Here is a 20,393-nt window from a genome sequence, read left to right as displayed (position 1 = left end):
TTTTTTAAAAAACAAAGAATTGTGTTTAAAGAGAGTGTATTGTTTATGTGGGATGCAAAAAAAAAAAGAAAAAAAAGAAAAAAGGGAAAGTGCTTTTTGGCAAACAATGTGAACGTTGGGTAAGTTCTACTCTGCCTTTATAATAGGAGTTGGTGTCCAGATTTCAGGTATTTGGAGTTACTTGCTATATAAGCAGTGGGTTGCAGATTCAGAAAGCATTTTTATTAGTTAAAAATTAGCTTAAATTGTAACAATTATTATAAATTAAAAATAAGAGTGGAGAAAAACTTAAGATTTTAAGAAATCTGACTATATTTTCTCCACATTCTTTTAAAATACAGTAATTAAAATCTTCTATAATTGATGGGTTTATTCAAGATAAATTTGTTCCCTTGACAGGTTTGTGTTTTTTTAACCAAGATATGTATGTGTGTGTAAACAACTGGAATCATTTTAAGATCGTCTTCCATATACAAACTTTTAGTTGATGGGAGGCAGTTACTGAAATTAGTAGGTTCTGTACAGTTAGTAGGGTTTAATGCAACTACAGGCTAAGATAGTATTAAAATTGATAATTTTTCCTGAAAGAGTTTGTATTAAGAGCTTGGTGTAGGTTTATCAGATTATACTCTGTCTGAACAAATGACTCGTTTCTCTTTTGAAAGGCTGTTTTTAAAAAATTCTCTATACCATTGTAACTTGTTCCTGTCAACTGAAAAAAATGCACAACGTGAGCGTTGTGAGTTAAGTTTTATTTGGAGCCAAATGAGGACTATAGCCTGGGAGACAGCGTCTCAGATAGCTCTGAGGGACTGCTGCGGAGAGGTCGGAGGGGAGGTCAGTAATACATGGTTTTAGTGAAGGGGGCATGTGCCATCAAGCACACATTTTGGCAGAAGGTTGCTGCTGGTCACGAGGACCAGATGCCTCCGTTAATGATTTTAGTGCTTTTCTAGGTATAAGAAGATGTAAGAAATGGGGCTCATAAAATCATCTTCCAAAAATATCTAACTCTCTGAAGGCCTGTTCTGCCAGTTTTTTCCCAGAGCACACAGTGCCCCATTCCTGATCTCCACCCTGAGCTCCTTTCAGGGTGTGTTGGAGGTCAGCGACTGCAGTGGCTAGTGACCTAATCCTTGTAGAGCCAGATGGCGAGTGACAGTTTTTGGTTGGCATTCCTCATAAAACTGAAATTTGAAAGTCCATAGCTATAGAAATTGATTGTTTAATTTTAAAGTTAAGTTGATTATTGAATATTTTCATTAGCAATGTTCTTCTCGTATGTTTATAGATTTTGCTCTGCTTAATTGCTAAATGGGCAAATTTGGTTGGTATTTATTGTGTCAATTAATCTTTTAGTACATGCTATGTTCTGGGCTAGGCTGCAATGTAATCCAAAGGGTTATTGCATTGGTTCATTATGAGTCATAACCTGTAGAAATAGTTGCCACTTAATCATATGGACTTTTTTCTGCTTTTTTTTTTTTTTAAGGTTCCTTGTTCCAATATCAAGTGTTATTTGCAATGACATAACTGCTTACCTTTTTGGATTTTTTTTTGGAAGAACTCCATTAATTAAGGTAATGGAAAAATACCACAAGCAAACCCTGACCATAACCTAAAAGATTAGCCACTGGAGAAATTCCCAACAATTTGGCGCTGTTGCACATTTTTGACTTCCGAGGTGCTTTGATTTTCCTTAGTTGCCCTCAGCAGCCACAGTGCAGAGGCAGTGATCTGTATTTCCCAGTGATTCCATCTGGGTTCTTCATCAGGTATTCTCTTGGCTCCTCGGTCATTTCCCCTCTCCCATGAAGGCTCATGTCATCTTTTTGCTGGTTTCTTTCCCTTGGCTGTCGTGCGGTCCTTTATTCCGCTTCCCAACAACCCTCTAAACAGGCCTGTCCTTGACTCTACTTTCCTCTCAAGCCATCTCATTTATCTCCTCCTTCACCAGATTGTTTGAGAGTGTATATTATACCATCGTCACATAGTCATGTCCATTTGTAAGACCTTTATACCCAAATTTGTTTAAAAAAAAAATTTGAGGTCCTACAATAAAACGCTGATGAATGATGCAAGTGATAAGGAAAAGTGAAGATAAGGGACAGGAAAGTACACATGAGGAGACCATGTGGTTTTGCCTTAGATTTGGTTCTGTTTACAGTCAGTGGAGGCAAAGAAGAAAATGAAGTAATTTATACAGTTCCCATCTTGGGAAAGAAAGAAAGAAACCAACTCCTCATGGAAAAACAGACCTTTTTCTAGAACTGATTTCTTCTAAAAATAAAAATAAAAAAGCTTTTCACGTTGGGGCTACATATAGGATTCACTCAGTTCAGATATTGGGCAAAGTCTTTTATAACATTCTGACAAATGCATTAATTGGCTATTTTGATGTTATCACATGAAGGCATTTATGGAGGGACTGAGACAATTGTTCAGATAGAAAACCTGTTTTGTTCAGAGCGATGTAAGGATAGTTTATCATTCCTAGAGGAGTGCGTGGACAGCCTGTCCTTCAAAAACACCTTCCTTAAATTCTTCCCCACAGAGGAGTCCAGCACACAGCATTAAGCTGAGCTGTGGGGATACTGGCCAACAAGCTATATACATTTCTAAAGCCTCTAAAGCTTATTTCAGCACAAGAGCAAGTGGTGAAGTAGTCAAGGCTTTTATACCAGCTGAGAAGTTGTTGGCTTAGGAGCCCTCAGAGGCTGTAGAAGAATCTCACTGTCTGATTTTGAACATCAATTTCTAGTGAATTACCAGGCTGGATTAGTTGTATAATATATGCAGATGTAATTAAGCAAGTTAACCCCTAAATCAATATGATATGGGTCAATTTAATTCAATGAGCTATCTTTAAAATAATCAGCAGGCACTTCTGAATTTGAGTCAACTCCTACTTCATGACAGTAATACTGAATTATCCTAGGAGACAGTGTATATCAGTCACTTCTCTATGGCGGAATTGTTGTCAGATTGGTCAAGAAAGGCTTGGTGCTTTATGAACTTCAGGACAAGAGCTCATGTAGTTTAGCATATCACCCATTTCTATCTCAGAAACTTCCCTCTGATATTTATTTGGCTTCTGTTCCCATTGATCCACTGAAAGGAATGTCACAGAGGCCGTCAGTGATCTCCTGATGATCATGGCCCCGTCCTGAGTCCTTATCTTACAGAGCGCCTCAGCCAGTTAGCACTGTTGACTCCTAAATCTTTTTCTCCTGCCCCTGCTTCACCAAGTTCCAGACTTTCCTCCAGATTTCTCTCCCTGAATGCTCCATGGACTAATAAACAATAGCCGGAATCTGAAACAAACAGTATTCTCAGAAGCCCAATATGTTTCTTCATCGAGAAAGACATATATAGTGACTAAAGGAGGGAGGATATGTGCATACTTGTGAGGCAAATACTGTACCTAGGGCTATGGAGCTTTTTGCCATTTTAGAAAGAGGACTGTTATAAGCTTGGCATTTGGGAATATATGAAAATCTGGGGTGCTGCAGAATCCATGTTTTGTTATACTCATTCTATTTTTGATCAGTAGTAGGTCAACACAAACCATGTATACTTTGAATAAATGAATATATCTCATCCTTATTACATTATTCTGGGGGTTTATATAAGCATGAACATCATGGGACAATTATTTCAGCAGAGAGTTTATAGTCCTTTGAGTGAAAAAAGCAAATTGAGGCTATTTACAGAAACAAACATATTCACAGTATGTAGGATGTCTGAAGGCCTAATATGTGTTCGACTCTACTAGAGAGATTTGCACAAATAAATCACCATCATGGACTGAAGGAAAAAGGGTTGCAAAGCCTTTCCAATACGAAAAAAAGAAGGAGAGAGGTACAAGGTATTATGGGAATTTATTGAACATATGTATCTGTGTGTTTTGTGAGTGCAGTAACTCTTTCTAATTTTATTTGGCCTTTTTCAGTTGTCTCCTAAAAAGACTTGGGAAGGATTCATTGGCGGTTTCTTTTCCACAGTCATCTTTGGATTCATTGTGAGTTTCACTAGGATTTTTATTTTATTTAGATTTTGAAAAGTGGTAGCAAGTTTATTAGTCTATTCTGAACCTAAAAGAATTAAACCAGAAAATGCTAATAATGTATTAACTGAAGCCCACTAGACAGAATCCACAGGCATACCTCAGAGATATTGCAGCTTCAGTTTCAGGCCACCACAATAAAGCGAGTATTGCTATAACACAAGTCACGTGAATGTTTTGGTTTCCCAGTGCTTATAAAAGTTACAGTTACATTATACTGTAGTCTATTAAGTGTGTACTAGATTAAGTCTAAAAAAAAAACAGTGTACATACCTTAATTTTAAATACTTTATGGCTAAAAAATGCTAACCGTCATCTGAGCCTTCAGTGAGCCATAATCTTTTTGCCGGCGGGGGGGGGGTCTTGCCCTGATGTTGGTGCTGCTGACTGATCAGGGTGGTGGTTGCTGAAGGTGGGGTGGCTGAGGCAGTCTCTTGAATAAGACAGCAAGGAGGTCTGCCACATCGATTGTCTCTTCTTTCATGAAGGATTTCTCTGTAGCACGCAAGGCTGTTTGGTAGCACTTCACCCTGCTCAGTAGAACTTCTTTCAGAGTTGGAGTCAGTCTTCTCAAACCCTGCGGCTGAATTATTGACTGAGTTTATGTAATGTTCTAAATCCTTGGCTGTCATTTCAGCAGTCTTCACTGCATCTTCACCAGGAATAGAGTTCATCTCAAGAAACCACTTTGTTTACTCATTCATAAGAAGTAATTCCTCATCCGTCAACGTTTTATAATGAGATTGCAGCAATTCATTCCCCTCTTCAGGCTCCACTTCTAATTCTCTTGCTAGTTTACCACATCTGTAGTTTACTTCCGCCACTGAAGTCTTGCAGTTGGAAAAATGGTGCCATTAGACTTGGTTTGAGGCAGGGTTGCCATAGACCTTCAATTTGTGAAAAACACAATACCTGTGAAGCACAATAAAGTGAGTGCAATAAAACGAGGTATGCCTGTATTCTATAGCCCAGTAACTCTCATCCTGGCCTCATATCAGAACCACCTGGGGAGCTGACACAACACGTATGTCCCAGCCCTCTCCCAGGTCAATTAACTCCCTCAGCTGATTCTCATATAAAGCTAGGCTTAAGACCCGCTCTTGTGTTTTGGTAGTTTCTAACAGCTGTTCTGCCTTGTGGGTGCACAGGTGCTGGGACGGGTGGTGGCTTTGAGTAAAAGCAGAGAATGCAAATGATATTGAAGAGTTCTGTCTCTTTAACACATGCCAGCTGCTTGGCCTGGTGGGTGCTTCCTGCTGTGACTCCAGTTTACAGAAGAAGCTTGTTGAAAACAATTGATGTTTACTTTTAGCTGTGAATAATGGATATTGTTAATGTTTTAAAAATTAGTGTACAATTATGGAATTTAGGTTTTTATTCAAAGGTGTCTTGTGAGAAATCAAAAAAGGCACAGAAAAATGGCTGGATATAAGATAAATATACCAAAAAAAATTACTGTCAGGAAGTTTAATTTTTTAAGAGTCTTGTCCCTAACAGTTCTAGAATATATTCTATAGCCAAATATAGAGTGACTAATAACAGCATGGAGCTTTGAGAGGGAGCAAATATACAAATAAATGGAAATGGGCCAGGCTGGATGGGAAAACCACCATAATTCCTGTTTATCAGTGTAGTTCATTCTCAATGAAAATTGCAATAGAATTAAAATTATTCCAGTGTTTATTTGGTAGAATATCAATGAAGTAATAACTGATGAACAGAATAATGAAAAGGGATCTGGTCCTGTCCAATGATTATACATTATGAAGAAGGGATTATTAAGTTAAATAATACTACAAGAATCTGGTATCATTAAAGACAATTTAGAAATACTACAAGAACAGCCATATCATTGGAAGAAAATAAAGAGCTATCCTATAAGAATGTAAGCATGACAAAATAAGGAGGAGGGAGCTTATATATTTTTTTAATAAGTAATTTTGAGGAAACTGGTTGTTTGGAAGCAAAATCAATTTATATCCATTTCTAGTGTCATATTTGCACTTCTATTAACCATTCTTGAGCAGTATAATGGTGTGAATGTCTGTAAAAAAAAGAAAATGAACTATTGTCTAGCAATTTAAATTTATAATAAGATATTTTGTTTTTATGTATCTTCTTCCATGGCTGAGGACAGCTAGTTTTAAAAATTACAGTGATGTGTCCAGGGAAAGAATAATTTAGTCAACATTGTCTGGGTTGGTTAAGAACAATGGTGTTTTTCACCTGTGCTGTTTTCTTAGTAATTTTGAATCACTGTTTATTTTTTTAATTGATGAAATTAATATAACCTTTATGCAAGAAACTTTAGTCCTGTACTCTCCCATACCTTTATGATTGTTAGCTTCTGCTGACATTTTAAATATGTGTTCTTAAAAAAAGTAAAACCTTGCTATAATGCTTGTCTAAATGTTCAAATCGGCTTCTTTTTCTCACTTTCCCCTTCCCTCTTTTTATTGTGGTTATACTGAGATTATAATCATACTGATTTCCAAAAACTTTTGTTTTCTAATGGCTTTTTAAAGTCTTTTAATTCCATCGGTTATGGTCATTTAACTTTGAAAATACATGGCAGGATGTGAATGCAAGGAAAATTTGGCATTCTGTTTCTGGCCTTTCTGACACATAACATATATACGTTTAAAAAATTTTATATATATACACACACGCGCACACACACACACACACACACACACATACATATATTTTCATTCAATGTTTTACGAACGCTTGCTTTGTTATTTAGGCCGCTTACGTGTTATCCAAATACCAGTACTTTGTCTGCCCGGTGGAATACCGAAGTGATGTAAACTCCTTCGTTACAGAATGTGAACCCTCAGAACTTTTCCAGCTTCAGAGTTATTCACTTCCTCCCTTTTTGAAGGCATTGTTGAGACGGGTAAGATAAACATGGTGAGGATCCTCCCTCCCAAAGATTAAGCTTCATTTATTGCAAGAGATCGATTTCTGCAGAATTTTTAACTGTTAATACAGATCACTGTCTGCTTGGCATCAATCGTCTATTCTATCCCCTTGTGATTTCCCTTTTCTGTATATAAAGTGAATATTACTATCACAAACCAGTTGTCTGTTAGAAACTTACTTGCCTAATGGTTTGAATACTGCTGGTAATTTATCTTGAAAACATTTTTAAATGTCTCTTAGATTTCTACAAAGCAAACGAGTTATAATGAGTTTCACGTGTAACTGGTATAAATTGACTCAATTTAAAACTTAATTAAAATTCACCAGCTCAAGAATTACTTGATTTTTAGGGGACTTTTACTAGTACAGAAAGCTGCTGTTTCTAAAAATCAGTTTCCCTTCCAAAAGCACACTGCTGCCATTTAAAGGCAACCTTGAAGGATGCTGACATGCTGTCCAGTAGATCCCTGCTGATCTATGCTACCAGGACTAGTGGGTGGTTGGTTAAAGTGGGGAATCAAATAATTGTGTGTGTGTGTGTGTGTGTGTACACATGAATGCATCTGAAACATTTATTATTTATTTATTTATTACTTATTTGGCCGTGCTACACAGCTTGCGGGATCTTAGTTCCCTGACCAGGAATTGAACCCTGGGCTCTGGCAATGAAAGCACCAAGTCCTAATCACTGGACCTCCAGGGAATTCCCTGAAATATTTAACTTTTAACTAAAGTTAATTTTTGAGAAGAAGGTTAACCAACAAATTATTTCTCTACTTGAGGGCTCAGTACATTGATTCCAAGAATTTTTTCAGTTTCCAAGCCATCTATTATCTGCTGTAAAACTCTTTGATACTGCTAATCTTTGACTGGGGCAAGGCCGTTCCTTTGCGAACAGGTCCAAAGATTGGAGTGATCTTTCTTAAACCACACCCATTATGCACTCTCTACAATTTGTAGTTTCAGTTTATTTAAAGTGGAGTAAGAACTAAGAATTTACAAAATAATTTGACTGCAGAATCCTTCTCAATGTTTATGGTTTCCTCCCCAAATCTTTTATAATTGTCTTGCTGATGCTAATTTTGGTAGTCTTTTTAAGCATTTTATTTTCAGGTGTTTCCACAGCATTTAACTTAATTTTAAGAGGAAGACCAACTTTTCCCTCATTTGTCATTATAAAATTAAAGTGAAATAAAATACAAATACAAAATACATTATATAATTACAAAAACAAAGTGCTACTGGTAAAAAACATTGTCAGAAATTAACTGATTCTTGGTAAGCCTACGACCCAAGTGATGTAGAAGTTTCTAGACAAATTAGAAAAGTAGCCTATCAGATTTTAGCACACCAGGCACTTTCAGTACGCTTACAGAGGGAGTAGGGAGTGCTGGCTGAATAAGCAGAGAATGGTTACGAGAGCTTACACATTTATTTTTTCCTATGATCTTGAAAGTTTGTGAAATTAACAAAGATATGGCATGTGCTTTGACTTAGTGTTTATATATAATGGCTCTGAGTTTAGGTGGCGTGCTCGAATACATTTTTCATGCAGTTAGCCCCAACCCCTCTCCTTTTTTTCCCCCTCTTTAGGAAACAGTAAGCTTGTATCCTTTCCAGATACACAGCATTGCTCTTTCCACATTTGCATCTTTGATTGGCCCATTCGGAGGATTCTTTGCCAGTGGATTCAAAAGAGCTTTCAAAATCAAGGTGTGTGTTTAGATTCTTTGTTACAGTGTTACAGAATATAATTAGAGAATGTAATATAGTTGGAATTTGGTTCTCTTTTGGTCTCCCACATTAAGCCCCTGGGCAAAAACTTTTCCACCCTATTTGTGTCAGCCTCACAGAGTATATTCTTTCTTGCTAGGTTTTGGTCATGCCGTGTTAATACATTTTAAAGTGTTATATCACATATCATTTTTCTAGAAATGGCATGTGTCACTTAATGCTGGGACAGACACAGAATCTTGGTCCTTCAAGTGTTCATCCAAGAATCCAGCTATGAATTGTCTAAGTTTAGTGTCCTGTCACAGTCTCAAGTGAAGGGAAGTGCAAGAGAGCCTTTGGATATGTAACTGTCCATTCTGCCGGGCCAGGGGTCAGCAAACTCTTTCTGTAAAGGGCCAAATCATACGCTAATAGCAGCAATATTGCAAACTACTCAGTTCTGAAGTCTTCCACTGTAGTGTGAGAGCCCCGTGGACAATACATCAATGAATGGGTGTGGCTGGGTTCTAATAAAACTTTACTTACGAGAAACAGGCAGCGGGCTGGAATTGGTCTGTGGGACATAGTTTGCTGATCCCTGTTCCAGATACTTAAAATTAGCCCTCTGTTTTGTTTAAGTTAAATTCTTGTAAAGTGAGATATATTTGGCCTATTATCTCAACTCTCCTCACATGGCTTTACTAAGTTAAGACTGAATGTGTGCCATTGGGAGTTAGAGAGTGGCTACTGAAGGTGGGGTGGTCAGGGCAGGCTTCTCTGAGGAGGTGGCATTTGAGCAGGGATATCAGGAAAGGAAGAGAATGAGTCCTGCAGAGAAATCGAAGGAAGGGAGTTCCAGCAAGTGCAAAGGAATAGAGGAGATAAGCCGCTGGAAGGGGAAGAGGAACACTGTGGCCATGGTAGGGAGTAGGCGATCAGACTGCAGAGAGTGGTGGCCAGATCCCAGAGGCCAGGGAAATAAATACGCGAACTCAGCGAGCACTTGCAATGGGGAAGATACTAGCTTAGGTGGAATGCAATATGCAAAAGTGTACAAGATGTTGTCCCTGTTCTCATGATGCTCACCACCTACCAGGGGAGATAATACACATCCACAAAGAACCGTAGCAATAGCTATGCAAGACGAGAGGCCTGTAAAGGCTGCAAACAGCAAAGCGGGATGGAGTTACCACGACTCTATTGTGCTTGGGTTAGTAGGGAAGACAAGGAAGGAAATGTGTTGGCAAAAATTAACCAAAGAGTTTTTCAGTAATTGTTTTAAACAGAGAAATGTTATGTTTAGAATGATCTTTAATGGTCTCCAGTCCAAGGTTTCTTGGTGAATGGTGAGGTTTCTTTTCATGTCTGAAACGAAGGTTGCATTTTAGAGGTTTTTAGGCTGCTTGAGTGAACGAGAAGGACAATTAGTCATTTCCATTTCCTGGGCCCTGACACGTGTGGATGGATCTATACAGGGTCAATCTGCAGAGGCTTACTAACCATTCCCTTAATTTGGCCATTTAATGGACTAAACATGTCCCAAATGAACTATCTATTTTGATTTCCTTTTTACCCCAACACATAAAAAGAAGAAATATTTATCACAGTAGTAAAATATTTATTTCAGAGTAAGAACCATTAGGATAAACATGAGCTAGAACCAGTTGTATATCTGTCAAAAACACTAAAATAGCTCCCCAAATAGTTTCTGATTAAACAGAAGAGCAGGCTATAAGATTAGATTAGTAATAGCTGATAGCATTTTTGATTTAGAAAAAGTTTTATTAACTAAAAAATGTTAGTGCTAGATTTAACTAATATTTAATTAGTGTTATTTGAAAGCTGTGGGTCAATTCAGTAATCATTCTAACATGGGCACATATTCCAAAGATACAGTTTTAATCTGTTGGACATGTTCTAATAAGTTTGTATTTAGTGGGAAAATCCAATAGTAAAGTATTTTCCTTCAAGTCCATGATGTCAAGGAGACATTTACAGATAGGAATTTCATAGCAGGTGATTTTTTTTAAAAGTTACTAATATGTTTGTTTTTTTCTGAAGGATTTTGCAAACACCATTCCTGGACATGGCGGGATAATGGACAGATTTGATTGTCAGTATTTGATGGCAACTTTTGTGCATGTGTACATCACAAGTTTTATAAGGTACTTCTAGATTTTTAAAAAATGTTTTATTAGATGATTTCTTGGAGTTCTCATTTCGATAGGCATTAGTTTGAATGTTACTTTTTTTGTCATTGGTAATCTATAATCGCGAAGGGAATGGTGGCTTCTGGAACTGTGTCACACTGTAGCCTTGGGCAGTATGATTAAATTATAATTATTTCCCTTACATTTCAACAAGTTAAAAAAATAGTATTAGTATATGTCATAGTCTAATAGGGCTGAGTTAAGATTCAGTTGGAGTGGGTGAATGGTACTAGATTTGGAACAGCAGGAGGTTTAATTTCTCAACCGTGGACATTGTGGTGACAGTGAACCCTAAGAGTTATTTAAAGAGGAGGAGGACATAATGATTCGTCCAGTCCACCAGTTATTGCTTGAGTGCCTGCTATGTGTTGGGGAATGTTCTGGGCACGGATATAGCAGAGAACAAAACAAACCAAGTTCCTGTCCTCAGGGCTTATTTTCTTACTGGGGAGTTGGAGAGAGAAGGGGCAGAAGTGGAGAACAAACAAATGTAGCTTGCTTGGTGGTTATAAGAGCCACGGAGAAACACAGAGCAGTCCGCGGGATTACGGGTGTGTATGGGGTGGGGGTGGGGAGTGGAGAGGCAGGGAGGGGCTAGGTGGAGGGTGCTGCTGTTTTATATGGGGTGCTTTATTCTCATTACTAAACTTTAATGTTTTGGATCTGCCCTGAAATGCCAGTTTGAGGTGTGAAAGCTAACCACATCAACCACATGTTAAATTTACATGCCATGGTCTCTACTGGTGTCTGAGCCTAGAAAACCTGTATTTCCTTTAGAGTTATGTGGATTGAAACTCATACTTATAGGTCCCTAAATATGCATTTTAAATATATACCCATAGTAGTGTGAGCATTTTTGCATTAACTTTTATTTTCCTTGAGCAGTCTTGTTAGTTTATCTATTTCATTAATCTTTTCAAAGAGTCAAATTCTGACCTTAACTTTCTCTGTTGTGTATTTGTTTTCTGTTTCATTGATGTCTACTCTCATCTTTCATTCATCTTTTTTTTTTTTTTAAATTAATTAATTAATTTATTTTTGGCTGTGTTGGGTCTTCGTTTCTGCGGGAGGGCTTCCTCCAGTTGTGGCAAGCGGGGGCCACTCTTCATCACGGTGCACGGGCCTCTCACTATCGCGGCCTCTCCCGTTGCGGAGCACGGGCTCCAGACGCGCAGGCTCAGTAGTTGTGGCTCACGGGCCTAGTTGCTCCGCGGCATATGGGATCTTCCCAGACCAGGGCTCGAACACGTGTCCCCTGTATTAGCAGGCAGATTCTCAACCACTGCGCCACCAGGGAAGCCCTCCTTTATCTTTTTTAAAAATTGTATTGCCCTATAGTTGATTTACAATGCTGTGCTAGTTTCAGGTGTACAGCAAAGTGATTCAGTTATACAAATATTCATTCTTTTTCAGACTCTTTACCCATATAAGTTATTATAGAATATTGAGTAGAGTTCCCTGTGCTATACAGTAGGTCCTTGTTGGTTATCTATTTTATATATAGTAGTGTGTGTATGTTAATCACAAGCTCCTAATTTATTGGCCCCCTCCTCCGCCATGTTTCGCCTTCGGTAACCATAAGTTTGTTTTTGAAATCTGTGAGTCTGTTTCTGTTTTGTAAATAAGTTCATTTATATCATTTTTAAAAATTAGATTCCACATATGAATGATATCATATGGTATTTGTCCTTGTCTGACTTACTTCACTTACTTTACTTAGTATGATCATCTCTAGGTCCATCCGTGTTGCTGCAAATGGCATTATTTTGTTCTTTTTTATGGCTGAGTAATACTCCATTGTATATATGTACCACATCTTCTTTATCCATTCCTCTGTCGATGAACATTTAGGTTGCTTCCATGTCTTGCCTATTGTACATAGTGCTGCAGTGAATGTTGGGGTTGCATGTAACTTTTCGAATTATGGTTTTCTCTGAATATATGCCCAGGAGTTGGATTGCTGGATCATATGGTAGTTCTATTTTTAATTTTTAAGGAACCTCTGTACTGTTCTCCACAGTGGGTTTACCAATTTACATTCCCACCAACAGTGTAGGAGGGTTCCCTTTTCCCCACACCCTCTTTAGCATTTATTGTTTGTGGACTTTTTTTTTTTTTTGTAATTACGAACACTTTTTTAATGACAACAGACGGTAAGTTTATACAAGTTACAGGTTAGAATATAATGAATACAAAATCCATCCAGATAACAGTTAGAAAAGCATCACTCACAAAAGTAAATCTGATTCAAGTGGGTAAAGAACTCAAGCCCCCCATTTTGATAATTACACGCAGCTTTCAAGGTAGCGCATCTAAAATCTGCCCCTTGTCAGGGCGCTATTCAAGACTACAGCATATTCAGTGACTCTAGCGACTTCAAAGATTCTAACACTTTTAGCATCAAGGTCAAGAGAAATCTCATAACAGGTTCACTATGCAAAAAAAACGAGAAAATGTGAACGTTTTCTGCAAACTGTAAGGTGCTGTGCAGATGTTAGCTATTGCTATTATTACTGTTCAGTGAGATTTCACTGAACTTGAGAAAAAGGAAGACTAGTCTGTAACTGACAAATATGACCTATAGAACAGCTTCAAAGGAACGCAGATATTACTTTCAAGCACACGTAGCAACAAAACAGGCAAGGAAAGTGTGGCCAGGAGTGATGGTAAGTTGAGGAATTCCAGAGTACTTTAATGAATATATAAAGGCTTAATCTGTTCACAGGTTACATGTAATATTTACCGTTAGGTTCCCAAAGTCCCTGAAAATAATTTATTTTCTCAGGTGACCCTTCCCCCTACAAAAAGGAAAAAGAAATCTTGTCAAGTTGTGAGTGTGCCGCTTCAGGCCAGCTCTTGCAAACCCTATCTTAAATGGAAGAGCAGAGGCTGCGTGAATCCACTTGTACCACAGACAACCCATTTCTAAAATGGCCTGCCAACAATCTACAACTTCACTTGAGCATAAATAAAACAATAGACATGAACTTGTCTGGAGACAAGAAATATACACTAGATACATTTAAAACAGGATATAAATTCTTTGTCTCATGTACCTTCAGCTTTCATCTTTCCTTGGGTACACCCTATCTGTTTAACTGTTTTTACTGGTCTCCTTGGGTACTCTAGCTGTATATATAAAATTTATACGAAAACAGAAAATAAACACCAAACAAGTCAAGCAGTTGCTTTTTGGGCAAAGCTGATGAGATCTTTATGATGAAAATAATCTTACAGTATATTTCTGTTAGATTCCCATGAAACGCAGGTTGGGTTTTTTTTTTCTTCTTTATGGAGGGTTTAAATTTCTTCAGCAATTCAAAACTGAATTCTGCTGTCACATGTAAAATGGTATCCACTTGAAGAGCTAATGACATCAGATGCATTCTACAGCAGACTTTTCATTTTTTAGCACAATGAGAATAAAGATTATATTCTGGGGGGCAAAATGGGAGGTGAGGTGAAGAAGGTCATGTGTTAAATCAGTAGCCCGTACTGACACTTCAAGTTACACTCCCTAATTGAGGTTATTCTTACAATCAGTTTTCAAACAACAGTGAACATATTCCTACCTTATAACATTTATATAAGGGCTCAATTGTAGCTTTCCTTTCTATACATCCTGAAGTATATACATTGTACAAGAGGAAATCACTGAGACATCTTGAAAAATAAATCTATTTGTCAAATACCATGTTATTTCAACAGCAGCAAACTACTCAGTTAACAGTTAAAACCCTAAGAAAATATTAACTGGTGTGAAAATAAGTCTATATTGTAATAACCCCAAACATCAACCTTAGCACCCGATTCTAACTTTCAAATGCTGGGTACCTTTTCCAAGAGGAAATTACATCTGCTTTTGCATGAATCCCCAGTTTAAATACTTGCAGAAACACACCCATGTTATCTACTCAGCAAATGTCTGAAATCAAACAAAACAATCCAACACTGGACATTAACGTTTTACAAATAGCATAAGATCCCAAAAGTACAAGAAAAATCTTGACATTATAGAAAAAGAAATTAGGTGGACAAATTCTAAGTACAACAAGGCATCTAAAGAGGGGACCATCTAGAAATCTACCATACAGTACACTAGACTCAATCAGGAGTATCCTACAATTTCATATTAAATTTGTACAATTTTATACCAAAACTGTAGTCTTTTTAAGAAAACATTTTACATTTAGAATAACTACTTAATACATTTAAACTCTAGATAACATTTAACTATAAGCAAGAATAAAAAATAGTCCTACAGTAATCATCTTTTATTTCTTCTCAACAATTAAATAAACACAGATGCCTTCTCTGCTTTTATGCCTAACTACCTCTCTACTCCTTTAGTCCAGTTCCAGAAAATCAAAAGTAGGGGTGAACAAACAAAATCAGTAATGGCAAACACTCACAGCAAGGGCCATTGTATTAGGGATTATCAATGACAGGAAATTTGTACAATGAGATATCTAGTTAAAAGAGTAACCTACTAGAGAATGGACTTGAGGATACGGGGAGGGGGAAGGGTAAGCTGGGACAAAGTGAGACAGTGGCATGGACATACATACACTACCAAACATAAAATAGATAGCTAGTGGGAAGCAGCCGCACAGCACAGGGAGATCAGCTCGGTGCCCTATGACCACCTAGAGGGGTGGGATAGGGAGGGTGGGAGGGAGGGAGACGCAAGAGGGAAGAGACATGGGGACATACGCATATGTATAACTGATTCACCCTGTTACAAAGCAGAAACCAACACACCATTGTAAAGCAGTCACACTTCAATAAAGATGTTAAAAAAAAAAAGACTCAATAAATGAAAGCTATTACTATTTAAAAAAAAAAAAAAAAGTAAAGGTAGAATGTGCTTTTTAAGAAAACGGCCAATAATCACTCATCTGAAAAAATGCAAATAGCCGCCAGGTAAAATTGGCAGAATTTGAACTTAAACCAAACTTTTAGCATCAAACTAGCATTAAGAAATGCACACAGGATGTAAACCAAAATAGTGGATATCTCCAGGTGGCAACATTACAGGGAATTTAAATTTTCTTCCTGTTTTAATATGCACTTTTTGGGGGTGTGTTTTTAGATTGCACACAAGTAAGTACCAAGTGGCTAGAAAGAACACAGACCAAGGATACGAAAGTAAAACCACAGGGTCTTTTTCTATCAGAAAGGACCTCAAGGATTATCTAAGTTAGATACATTATCTATCGATGTATCTGGGATATAACGGGATATAACGGCACTGATTTAAAAGACTAGACTAGAAATTCCAAGAATACTTCCTGGATGATAAAAATAATCTATTTTCAGGATTGTTTACACTCCCTAAGTATGCAAAAATGAACACGTTTAAATGTAAATTCATTCGTATACATTATTAAAAAGTAGGAAAAAGAAATTTAAAGGGAGTTTACACAACCTTGTAATTAAAGCGTAAGTTCATTGTTGAATGACCAGAGCAAAGCAGATTGTTACAGAGTTTGTCTGAAAGCAGGAGGCTGGCCTGCAAGGGGCCTTTAGGGAGTAGGCTGGGTGCCTAGGCAGGTAGCTCTCTTTGCTTTGCTGTCTGCATTCTTCAATAAACCCAGTCCTTTTACATGAATGGGTGTGAGTCAGCCTAGTTTCCCCAGGAAATAATGTAATGAAAGATTTCTATTGACGAGGGATTACACTTTATGCAAAATTTCTCAGTGACATTCAGATTAATTCCAGTGTCCACAATTTAAGCAATTTCCAATACGCATTTACAACCCAAAATCCAATGACCTGGTATTTTCATGATAGTTAGGAAAAGTGTTCCAGTGAAAAATAAAGTTTAGATTTGCTCCACTATGTACATCTGAATATATCCAGAGGAGTAAAACTCAAAGCCAACCAAAAGACGAAATGCTATAAAAATATTGTTTTGTTGTAAGATAATCAAATTCTTCCCAGAATAATGTGTAACTAATTTCACATACTTATTTGTAACCAATTTAACTTTTCCAAATTCTCATTTGCAAACGAGAGGCTCATACAGTTAAAACTGATGATACAAACCATTGTTTTAGAAGGATCAAAACTTACACTAGTCAAACGTGATTCCATAAGATTGATTTTAACATGTTCTTTCAACTTTATTAAAATCATCAATACCCCAGACGCATTTACCATTAAAAAAAAATCAATTTAATGCTATCAAAAGGTGATGTTCACTTTAATCCTGTTTGCCTTCACGCCACTGCCGTGAGCCTTCATTCCAGGCCACATAAACAAAGAGGGCCAGCACCACGTGGACGGCGACCACTGCAACAATAGCAGCATAAAAATAGCTGTCCCTATTGGACATCCCAAAGGCGCCTTCAAAAACATAAGATTTAGTCGTGAAATATAACCCAATAGGTACAGTGATCATTAAAGCTGTGAAGAACAGGAGCGTCTTCAGAGTGGATGCTAATGAACTTTCATTTCTGAAGTCGCATTCAGCGCCGCTTTATCAAACCGCTCCATGGCGTCGCCACGCCCGCAGCAGGCGCTCAGAGGTGGGCTGGGCTCCGCGTCCGCGCTTAATCGGCTCCGCGGGAGACCGGTCGAGGCGGACCGCGCCGGAAGTGCCGGCGAGCGCCGGGCGGTGGGCCGCCTGGACTTTTTGATGATGGGCATTCTGACTGGTGTGAGGTGATACCTCATTGTAGTTTTTTTTTTAAATTTTAAAATTTTATTTATTTTTTTATACAGCAGGTTCTTATTAGTTATCCATTTTATACACATCAGTGTATACATGTCAATCCCAATCGCCCAATTCATCACACACCCCCCCCCCCTCCCTTTCCCCCCTTGGTGTCCATACGTTTGTTCTCTACATCTGTGTCTATTTCTGCCCTGCAAACCGGTTCATCTGTACCATTTTTCTAGGTTCCACAGATATGCATTAATATACGGTATTTGTTTTTCTCTTTCTGACTTACTTCACTCTGTATGACAGTCTCTAGATCCATCCACGTCTCTACAAATGACCCAATTTTGTTCCTTTTTCTGGCTGTACCTCATTGTAGTTTTGATTTGCATTTCTCTGATAATTAATGATGTTGAGCATCTTTCCATGTGCTCCTTGGCCATCTGTATGTCTTCTTTGGAGAAATGCCTATTTAGATCTTCTGCCCAGTTTTTGATTGGGTTGTGGTTTTTTTTGACATAGAGCTGCATGAGTTGTTTGTATATTTTGGAGATTAATCCCTTGTTAGTCGCTTCATTTGCAAATATTTTCTCCCATTCTGTGGATTTTTTCGTTTTGTTTGTGGTTTCCTTTGCTGTGGAAAAGCTTTTAAGTTTAATTAGATCCCATTTGTTTATTTATTGCTGTTTTTATTTTCATTACTCTAGGAGGTGGATCCCAAAAGATATTGCTGCCTTGTATGTCAAAGAGTGTTCTCCTTATGTTTTCCTCTCAGAGTTTTATAGTGTTTGGCCTTATATTTAGGTCTTTGATCCATTTTGAGTTTATTTTTGTGTATAGTATTAGAGAATGTTCTAATTTCATTCTTTTACATGTAGCTGTCCAGTTTTCCCAGCACCACTTACTGAAGAGACTGTCTTTTCTCCATTGTATATTCTTGCCTCCTTTGTCATAGATTAATTGACCATAGGTGTGTGGGTTTACTTCTGGGCTTTCTATCCTGTTCCATTGATCTATATTTCTGTTTTTGCATCCTTTATCTTTCTTTAGGTTCAATTTTCTGTTCCTTCTCAAGCTTCTTGAGATAAAGCTTAGATTACTGATTTTCAGCTTTCTTGTCTAATATATTTATCTAACATTATATATTTCCTCTTAACTACTGCTTTTTGAGTGCTCTTTTTAAGTACTTTCAGGTATTCTCATCCCACATGTTATATGTGTAGTTTTATTATTCAGATACAAATATTTTCTGATTTCCAGTATTATATCTTCTTTGACATGGGATTATTTAGAAGTGTACTGATTTGCTTCCAAAGAAATGGAGATTTTCTCATTCTCCTTCCTTTATTGATTTTTGCTTTAATTCCACTGTGGTCAGAAAACATACTCTTTATTACTTCAGTATTTATTAATATTTGTCATGACTTGCTTTGTGCCCAGGCATATTGTCTACTCAGATATACATTGCATGTGCACATGAATCAAATATGCATTGTGCAGTTTCAGGATTAGTGTTGTTAAGTCAACTGGGTGAAGTTTAGCTAAATCTTCTGTACTGATTTTTTGGTTTGTTTTTCCATCTGCTTGTTCTGTATCAGTTACGAAGAGAGCTTTGTCAGAATCTCCCAGTTTCTGCTTTATATATAATGTTGAGGTTGTATTAGGTGTCCACACATTTAGAACTCGTGTCTCACTGTTGAATCACTCTTAGTATCATTCTATAATGTCCATCTTTATATACTACTTGTTTAAAGCTTATTTTGTTGAATATAAGTATAGCTACATCAGCCTTCTTCTTATTAGTGTTTGCATAATATTTCTTTGTCTATCCTTTTATTTTTTGCGTGCCTTTTCCCTTACATTTAAAGGGTTTCTCTTTTCTCTTCTCACAAGGATTTTCTTTGTTTTTTATAACCCAGCTGACAATCTTTGTCTTTTTAATTGGAGTATTTAATCCATTTGCATATGATTTATTAACTGATATATTTGAGTATTATTAGTAATTAGTGGCTTTAAATCCTTAGAACTCTTTATTTGCAGAAGATGGCAGCTTTTAGAGCATTAACTCATACTTTTTTTTTTTTTTTGATCTGCTGTTCTCTCAGTAGGGAATGAGCCATGTTGTCCTCCATTTGAAAGTACACATTTAGACGAGTAGAAATACAGTGCTAGAGCCAGTGTGCAACTAGCTGGGAGCCCCTGCTGACAATTTTGCATTTAGCTGAACTTGCTAGAATAGCCTTCCTTTTCTCTGTGGGCCCTACTCTGGGTTTATGTTAGGAAGTTGCTGAATCTTTTGAAGAAATGTAAGGCAAGCTGTGTCCTGACTTGAGTAGACTGTAGCTGTGAGAGACATACGGCTTCAGGTTTGAGGCAAATGAGTTGAGCCACGTGTACAAAGTTGATCCATGGGACGGCTAATCCATGCTATTGTGCAATAAGTCATAAATGTAATTACCCATGTAAATGTCTTTCTCAGAATTCTGCGCCATTCTCCATCTTGCTTTTTCTCATTGGATTTCCCTAATCCCTCTCCACAAAAAGTAAGCCCAGTCTGCTTTTCCTATTCAAGTGGATTGTAGAAATTGCAAAGAACAGTACATCTACATCACAGTCTGAATTAGGTTCGTTCTGAATTTAACAAAATGGCACTTTAGCAGTGTAAGTGCAGAAACACAAGTGATCTCCAGCTTATAATAAATGGGTTGAGTTCTAGAGTGCAGAAGGTAGGAAACTGCAATCGCCTGACTGTCATGGTGTCTCTGGAGGGTGGGAATCCTGGTTGGGGTCTTTTCTGACCCAGAGTGCACCATCA

At 37.5% G+C, this 20,393-nt stretch overlaps 1 protein-coding gene and 1 pseudogene across 1 annotated transcript in view; one reads left to right on the top strand and one right to left on the bottom strand.

Annotated features, from left to right (window-relative positions):
• CDS1 (CDP-diacylglycerol synthase 1) overlaps window positions 1–20,393 on the top strand; it is a 73,361-nt gene that overhangs the window by 50,632 nt on the left and 2,336 nt on the right. The window contains exons 8-12 of the mRNA XM_068542106.1: window positions 1,493–1,580; window positions 3,953–4,021; window positions 6,813–6,965; window positions 8,585–8,704; window positions 10,766–10,869. Coding sequence (XP_068398207.1) covers window positions 1,493–1,580; window positions 3,953–4,021; window positions 6,813–6,965; window positions 8,585–8,704; window positions 10,766–10,869 — 534 coding nt within the window. The remainder of the gene's footprint in view (window positions 1–1,492; window positions 1,581–3,952; window positions 4,022–6,812; window positions 6,966–8,584; window positions 8,705–10,765; window positions 10,870–20,393) is intronic.
• LOC137763654 (vacuolar ATPase assembly integral membrane protein VMA21-like) lies at window positions 17,102–17,412 on the bottom strand (annotated as a pseudogene).

Source organism: Eschrichtius robustus, chromosome 4, assembly GCF_028021215.1.
Source record: "Eschrichtius robustus isolate mEscRob2 chromosome 4, mEscRob2.pri, whole genome shotgun sequence".
Lineage (NCBI taxonomy): Eukaryota > Metazoa > Chordata > Mammalia > Artiodactyla > Eschrichtiidae > Eschrichtius > Eschrichtius robustus.
This window is presented reverse-complemented; position numbering and strand designations above follow the sequence as displayed.